Raw genomic sequence first — 8,840 nt, 5'->3', positions numbered from 1 at the left:
AACTTGATAGAAGATTGGGTTAGATTAAATAATCTCGGATATATATAACAATAATCGGGTTAAATAACTTCACATGGTGTGTCTGGTGTGTTTCCAGCATTCGTATTGTTGATCAGAGATATAGTCCACCAAGACGTTGTCCATGCAAGTGAATGGAGCGTTCCCTCTTCGTCATAACTATCAAACCAAACATCCTTCACATTCACCGAGCGAACATTATGAAAGTAAAATGCACATTTCTCGCTAAACACATACATAAACGCTTTTAATGGCGTTACTATTTCCACCCAGAATAAAGAAAGATGTCCGCCATACAGGACTCTACACTTTTTTTCAGGAGCACTCGTGCCCCTAAGTTAAAAAGTTTAGGAGCACAGGAAAAAAAAATGGGGGCACAATAGGTTTTTGTTTAGAACATTTATTAGCGTGCAGAAATTGCACACACCAACAGCACCAACTTACTAAAGCAAAATTAAGACAAATAAATAGACGAGATTACATTTAGCCTACACAAAAAAGCACCAATTTTGGCCGTAGCGCTCCCCGCGCTACGGCCATCCGGAGGCGCACAGAGCTTTTGGCCGTGATATTATATATACAATACAATTATATTATATTATATACTAGGGGTGTGACGATACACTCAGCTCACGAGACGAGACACGATATTCGGTTCACGAGATCGAGACGAGACGAGATTTTAAGAAAACTACAATGACAAAATATATGACTGGACCAACAGACTTTTATTTAACCGAGTTGCACATGCATTTTGTAATGTTTTATTATAACTCTTAACATTCATGAAATTGAAACTAAAACTAAAATTTATAAAAGTTGAAGTAAATTAAATAATTCTCTTTTACAACAATATTATGTGCAAAACCAAATCAAAGTTCTACTCCGTCAATACAGAGTGTCCGTGTCTTATCAGTCACTCTACTGCCATTCATAATTTCCGCCGGGTACCCAAAATGCTGACAAACAAATCATTTAAAAGTGGCGGGGGCATCTTCGACGGTAATACGGGTATTTTTTTTAATATATTTTTTTAAATCTCGCGAGACAGATTTTTAACGCGATGGGTAATATCGTCGAGTTTAATCTCGCGAGATCTCGTGGCACGAGATCTCGTCACACCCCTATTATATACTATTCCACCTGAAATCCACGTGAACGCGCTCGCCCGTGCCGGGCAAATGTGTCGCGCTGCAAATGGTATCGCTGCTTTGTATGGAATCGTTTCGCCCCTTCGTGTTTGGTGTGAACGCACAGTATAGTGCGCTGTGGAGAAGTCACTCGCACGCGTGCTCCTGTTTTGTTTTTCTCGTTCGCACGCCGAAATATTCACTCACAAATGCGAGTGAAATGGGCGCACTGTAGAGCCCTGCCGCCAGGGAGCGTGTCTATGTTCCCCGGTTCCTATGTTCCCCGGGTCCTATGTTCCCCTCTTTGTATGAGACTGGGGAACATAGGACCCCTTTTTAAAAAAAAAGGGTCCTATGTTCCCCGCTTTTCCCAAAAAGGGTCCTATGTTCCCCGATATGTGACCGGGGAACATAGGACCCTTTTCCAAAAAAAGGGTTCTATGTTCCCCGGTCACTTTTTCCACCATTACTGCCAAATTCCGGCCGGGATAACTACCATTGCATGTCTTCACCTTTTGTGGAAGAGGGAGAGACGTCGGAGAACCTGACGCAGTCTATTCATACGCCAGTAAACAAACCCCGAGAAGCCCAATCCCTACGAGAACTCCCCGCGCTACGGCCATCCGGAGGCGCACAGAGCTTTTGGCCGTGATATTATTATACAATTATGTTATATTATAAACTATTATATAAAGAGCTCCGGGAGTCGCAAACGGCAACAATCACTTTCTCCTCCATGCTGCAGTTCACCCCGGACTGCACTGCACTGAGTTGGCCGGTTGAACGCTGATTGGCTGTTACGTTACACATGTCACTCAGTGGCCACGCTGTTGAACGCCGATTGGCTGTCATCACGCGAATGTCGCGTCAAAGTTTAAATATTTTTAAAGATTGATAGATTGCGGGGAACATAGGACCCTTTTCCCAGAAAAGGGTCCTATGTTCCCCGCTTTTCCCAAAAAGGGTCCTATGCTCCCCGGTATGTATGGCTACAAGGGAACATAGGACCCTTTTTTGGAAAAACGGGGAACATAGGACCTTTTTTTAAAAAAAAAGGGTCCTATGTTCCCCGAGCGGGGAACATAGGGATGACCCCCTGCCGCCATATGCTTCTGTGCAAGCGTCACTACTCTCTGCCAGTGACGTCGGGTCAAGCTCCACTGGTTTGCTATCGCGGCTAAGCGGCACGCGTGGGCGCGTCAAAAGTTACATTTTTTTAACTTTGCGCATTGGTGCGTTGGGCGCATTGGTGCGTTTACGTGCGTCATTACGTGCGTATGCCGCGTCTAACGCCACTAACGCGCTGCTTTAACGCATGTAACGCGTCTACTAGGGATGGGCGATATGGCCTAAAATCCATATTGCGATATACATTGCAACCTATTGCGATAACGATATATATCACGATATATAAATCATAATAGAACCATTTCAGAACAGGTTACATAGACTCTAAGGAAAGTCAAACTGCTAAATGTATAAAACAAAAGAAAGAAACTTAGTATGTCGTTTTGAGAACATTTATTGCAAAACTAATCATACAACATAATGTTGTAGCTGCTGAGACTTTAAAAAAGAAAAAAATCTTCTGTGTAATGACGTATACTTCTCTTAATGAAATTAAAACTGGTGGGGTCTTGTTAATAAAGAAAAGGATACTGTGAATTAGGGAAATACGTCCAGTATTAGGCAAGGCTATTTTAAATAAAGAAAAATCTTCCAAGTGTGTGCACAGATACTTGCTATTAAAACAAACAAGTGCAAAATGAACGCATATCATTTTGAAATGAACATGAAATGAGCGCAATCACCAGTTCCTCCGTTTCGCTTTCAGCCATATTTACTTAGATGACGATGATGCGTTGAAGCCGGTTGGAGCTCATGGCTCTTTAAATTTCGCGGGTCACAGACGATGCGTTGCAGCCGATTGCAGCTCGTGGCTCTTTAAATTTCGCGGGTCGCAGATGATGCGATGCAGCTGGTTGCAGCTCGTGGCCCTTTTTAAAATACGCGGGTCGCGGGCGATGCGTTGCAGACGGTTGCAGCTCGTGGCTCTTTATATTTCGCGAGTCATGGATAGATCGCGTCAAACATACATTATCACGATAGAGCAATATAACTAAAATCTCTATCGTAGGCCATTTTCTATCGTTGATATCGTATATCGTTTATATCGCGCATTCCTAGCGTCTACGCGCCTACACCAATGGTTCCCTTTGCAAAAATGCCACATTTCAATGCCAACACACGTGCAGTGTGGCCTTACCTTTAGTCGTGTTACCGCTCTTAGCCAGAACTGTTGCCCCACACTCTATAATAGAGTATAGTTTGCTGCTGCTCGTCGGACGGCATAAATCCAAACCAAGTCCAAATAATGGAAGTTGCCCAGGGGCCTCATGTACTAAGACTTGCGTGGATTTCATACTGAAACTTGGCGTACGCCAAAACCCAGAAACTGTCTTACGCACAAATAAATTCAGATGTATCAATGTGTGCGAACGCATGGATCCAAGCATGTTTCTTTTGTACATCTCGATCAACGTGGATTGAGCGCACATGCCGAGGTGCCAAACTCCTCCCTGTCCACGCCCTCATTTAAATATGCAATTTCATTTAAATAGGCCTCTGGACCTGAGATTCACCTCTTAATCCGATCACCTGGCACCATGAACAGAGGCAAAAAACGAAACTTCACGGAGTCTGAGCTCGAGATTTTGCTCCACGAGGTAGAAATGCGCAAGCATATGCTATTGGAACCCTGTCAACAGGGATAAATGCAAAACAAAAGAGAAGTGAGTGGGAGTGTGTTTGCGAGGCCGTCAATGCAGTGGGGTCTCAGCAGCGCACACACTCTGAAATTAAAAAAAAGTGGTCAGACCTCAAGGTGGAGGTGAAGAGGAGGGTTTCTGCCCACCGCCAAAGCGTGACCGCAACAGGTGGGGGGACGGGAGTGGGGGAACTCTGCCCCTTCGATTTGAGAGTGGCCGCTTTGATCGGTGACACAGCTCTCACCGGAGTGGTGGGAGCCCATGAAGGGGACGCCGATCATCCCCAAGGTAAATATGCTGAAGTCATAAATGCTGTAATTATACTGGTCATACAATTGGCTGCTTGCAATACACATAAGTCGTGCGTAAAGATGCCAGGATATTAAAGACTTTGACTCATGTTTATTAACTTACATTTTTTATTTTTGAATAGACAAGCAAGGAGAGGGCACGGATTGCTCCGTCGGCCCCGGCGTCTCCTCCGTCGGCCCCGGCGTCTCCTCCGTCGGCCCCGGCGTCTCCTCCGTCGGCCCCGGCGTCTCCTCCGTCGGCCCCGGCGTCTCCTCCGTCGGCCCCGGCGTCTCCAGCGCCCTTCGGATTTGACCATTTGCGATGTCCTCTAACAACGCTAACGCAGCCATTATTAATACAATTTTCTTCATCCATTGCGCATGCTTTTATAGCCACCCATATAATTGCAAGGTGTGTTAATTGTTCATTAGTGTGTCTCTGATGTGCAAATCACTCTGAGTCATTGTTTTCACCTTTTTTCCCAGTTTCCCAGCGTCACCTCTAAGTGTCGCCAAAGGAACAATAGCTGTAGAAACGTGCGTACGACAGCTCTGGAGCTGGCGTGGGGACCGCACATTTTTACGGTCATTTCACGTTTTGTACATCTGAACGTGAGCGTGGAAAAGGACGTACGCCACGTTTTTGTGCGTACGCAACCTTAGTACATGAGGCCCCAGGTCTTTTTCACCAGCATCTCTTTCGCTTTCAGACATGTTTACTCAAGATGAAGATGATGCGTTGCAGCCGGTTGCAGTTCGTGGCTCTAAATTTTGCAGGTCGCGGGTAGATTGCTTCATCAACATGCATTATCGCGATAGAATTCAAATCTCTATCATATGCCATTTTTTATAGTTTATATCGCATATCGTTAAATTTGCGCATTACTAAATCCTGTTAACTTTTACTATTAGCTGGACCTGCATGGCGATGCACAGATAGGGTAGAACACGGACAACCATATATAATGGTATTCTTCAATATACTTGAATTGGTCCATGGCTAAATTTGGTAAATAAACCAAGGCAACTTGATCTCTTGAGGTTGGTAAAAAAATTACAATAAAAACCTGCCTAAAAAATTTGTGATCCTTATGTCTCTAATCTGTACACATCTTGCCCTTCAACATTGTCCATGTTGCCAATAACAGCCCCTTCCTCAGAGATTGTTATTGCATCAAGCAGCATAGTCCAGGGAAATGGCCCAGTCAGAGCAGTGGCTGATTGTTTTGTCCCTGTTGTCATCTTGAAATGACAATATAAATGTATATAAAGCCCATCCTGCTATAGTAGCCACTGAGTTTACCTCTTCAGCTGACTGAGGTAAGCGCCACTTAGGGCTTTATCACACTTTAAACTACTTACTCACCAAGATAAATGTTATAAATGAGAGTAATGGAAATGGTTATTAAATAATATATGTGTATCTTTACTAAATATTTGGCGGTGTTCAGATATCCTGCTAAAACAACTCATAATACTGGAAATGTCAAATATGCAGGGGCTGTAATGACAAAGCAGTTATTCCATGGTTTAACACAGCAACAGAAATACAGTCCATTCATCATATTGTAGACATGAATTTGTATTCCTCATTCAGAGAGCAAAGAAAGTCATGCCACAATCTTAATTATAAACAACTCGACCGATATGGATTTTTTTAGGGCAGATACCAATCTTGTATTCTTCTGATATTTTCAAATGCATGCTTGGTGCGGCCCCTCGAGTTGGGCCATTTTCATTACTCGTTGCCAGACCCTACAGTTTTCTAGATGTGGGTCTGGATTTCCAGGCTAAGCCTCCCTCAATTTACATCATAAAAATGACACAATGATGATAACAAATGTTACAATGTCACGATTTAAAAAAATTAACATTTATTGAAACCGAAAAAATAAATAAATGATAATCGGCCGATACCCATATATCCGTCGATCTCTACTCTCTTAAGTAGTATGTGATGTTGTAATCGTGTATCAGAAGGGATTGTGGCATGACTTTTTTTTATTCTCTAAATAAATAATATCTAGCAACTCAAGTAAGCACATATGTTGGGTATGAACAGCCGGAAGATTGCATGTTGTCATTCCTGAATACAATACGATGTTCCAGATATTATTAACAGTTGCTGTTTTTGTTTGCTGTCATTTTCATTGAACAATGGCAAAAACAAATGCACTGTATTTTTTGTAATAATAAAGTTGGTATAGTCTGTGAAAGCTTTTCGTGATCAAATACTTAAAGATTGTACTTGAGCTCTGTATTTGTGAAGAGAAACAGAACTAACATGTGAACTAAGAATTGACCGTTGACTAATGATTAGGTCACAGAATGGATTAGGTTATGAAGAGATCCTGCTGTACCACATTTGGACACAAACATGATGGACTCATTTTACAATAGGGCCCTAAAGGGGAACTTATACAAGCTGAGGGTGTTGGCCTGTATTTAGCAATAAAATGATGTGTTTCCCATTGTAAATGGTGGCAAAGCTCTGTCAGATCCTCTATTGATTATGATGGAAGACTCTCATAATGTCATTATTAAATATGCTATTGTGGTGAGCAAGCAAACCGATGCTCCAGCCATAATTCACCACAACGGTCAGGTTTGGCAGATACCTAGAGAGGAGCTCATTAGCACTGCCTTTAAGACGTCTGTAGGCGATGATTCACAGGTACGGAAGTGGGAAGTGTGTTTGCAATGAGGTTTTTTGTTTGTGTATAAAAGACAGAGTAAAGCAGCTATGGCCCTTGCTGTAAGCCCATTCATTTGTTTACATACACCCGCTGTTCTATGACACGTCTAATGTATGTTTTGCCTCAGGTCCTTTACATATGGGTGCCTCCCTCTCAACCCCCCTCCACCCAACTATGTTTTACATCATTAATGAAATATTGTCTCTCACAGGTAGCGGAAACAATGACCCTTATTAACAAAAACCATGTCTCTCCCCAACACTCCCCCTCCCTCTCAGGTCGATGGAGCCGGTGTTCTGCTACGGGAATGGCTCGTGTCTGAGGACGGTCTACCCCGTTGCTGTCCGCGTCACCCTCTACTTTGGCCTGGGGTCTGCTGTGGTTCTCACATTGCTGGGAAACCTCTTTGTGGTCATGGCCATCGCTCACTTCAAGCAACTCCACACACCTCCCAACTATCTGACCCTCTCCCTGGCCGTAACCGACCTCCTGCTGGCGGTGATGGTCATGTTCCCTGGAATGATTCTTTCCATTGAAACCTGCTGGTACTTCGGGGAGATGTTTTGCAAGATCCACAAGAGCTCCTCCGTCTTGCTGTGTACCGCGTCCATCTTGAACCTGTCCTTTATATCCATCGACCGCTATTATGCCGTGTGCCGCCCTATGCTCTACCCCCGTAAGATAACGGTTCACACCGCAGTCATCATGATCCTGGTCACATGGTGTGTCTCTGCTGTGGTCGGCTTTGGGATGGTCTTCCTCGAGCTTAATATATTAGGAATTGAGGAGTTCTACTATAACTATGTGGCCTGTGAAGGAGGGTGTGTATTGTTACAGAGCGGGGTGTCCAGCACCGTGTCATCCATTATCTCCTTCTACATCCCCGGGGTCATCATGTTGGGCATCTACCTGAAGATCTACATGGTGGCCCAGAGACAAGTGCGCACCATAGGCCTACAGAACACCAGCTCCTCAAAGGTGGACAAGCACCAGAGGAAAGCCACCAAAACACTGGCCATCATCATGGGTGTGTTTCTGTCCTTCTGGACGCCATTCTTCATGCTTAACATCATCAACCCCTTCATCGGATACTCCATTCCGCCCGCCTTGTTCAACACATTCGGATGGCTGGGGTATCTGAATTCCACCATCAACCCGTTGGTGTACGCCTTCTTCTATAGTTGGTTCAGGAAGGCGTTTCAAATAATGGTTTCTGGTCGCATCTTTCGGTCTGACATGTCGGACAAAAAACTGTTTGCAGAGTGACAGTGGTTTCACGTTTTAATTTCCAAGAAGATGTGGGGCCATAAAAATTAAGGCTTAGCCACTGATGGTTGGAGATTCTAATTAATCAAATGTTTTATCACTGAATACTGAAAAAATTAATCGCAAAACAGATATTAATTGTTTATCCAGGTGGAAATCTGACTGTGAATGTCACTCGACATTGTTTTTAATCGAATGGGTGTTGCTGGTTCTGGCGGGACCCTCTAGTCATGGGCTGCCTATCAGCTGATGGCCCACACTGTCTAATTAAGCACAATCACTCTGTGAAGTTTGGTGTGCTGAGCATAATTTCGCCCACCACCACTGAGGCCTCCTTCTGCTTTGGTTCTGCTCTGTATCTGATGTAAACTTTACAATGGGTTGAGATATCTGAAGAACCCCATAGGGGTTTGTAAAGTTCTCCATTTGTAAAATGTTGGTATGCTGTTGTATTCTCGAACATCTGAATTGCATGCATTAAATCCTACAGCATGGAGCACCAGAAAAGAGTGGAACCATGCTGTCAAACTATTTTGTATTACATTTCATGAAATAAATGGTTAAATATATGGCATGAGTGATTCCTGACAGAACAACAAAAGACAAAGAAAGAATGTTTGTGCTGTGGCCGATGCAATATATGTGTACTCGTTTAGTTTTGCCACAAAGTTT

At 43.6% G+C, this 8,840-nt stretch overlaps 1 protein-coding gene across 1 annotated transcript; it reads left to right on the top strand.

The window, feature by feature from the left end:
* Positions 1 to 6,869: 6,869 nt before the first annotated feature.
* LOC115561575 (trace amine-associated receptor 1-like) lies at positions 6,870 to 8,168 on the top strand. Its single transcript, XM_030381723.1, has 2 exons — positions 6,870 to 6,880; positions 7,181 to 8,168. The coding sequence occupies exons 1-2, from the start codon at positions 6,870 to 6,872 to the stop codon at positions 8,166 to 8,168; spliced, it is 999 nt and encodes a 332-aa protein (XP_030237583.1).
* Positions 8,169 to 8,840: the final 672 nt, after the last annotated feature.

Source organism: Gadus morhua, chromosome 16 (assembly GCF_902167405.1).
Source record: "Gadus morhua chromosome 16, gadMor3.0, whole genome shotgun sequence".
Classification (NCBI taxonomy): Eukaryota; Metazoa; Chordata; class Actinopteri; order Gadiformes; family Gadidae; genus Gadus; species Gadus morhua.
This window is presented reverse-complemented; position numbering and strand designations above follow the sequence as displayed.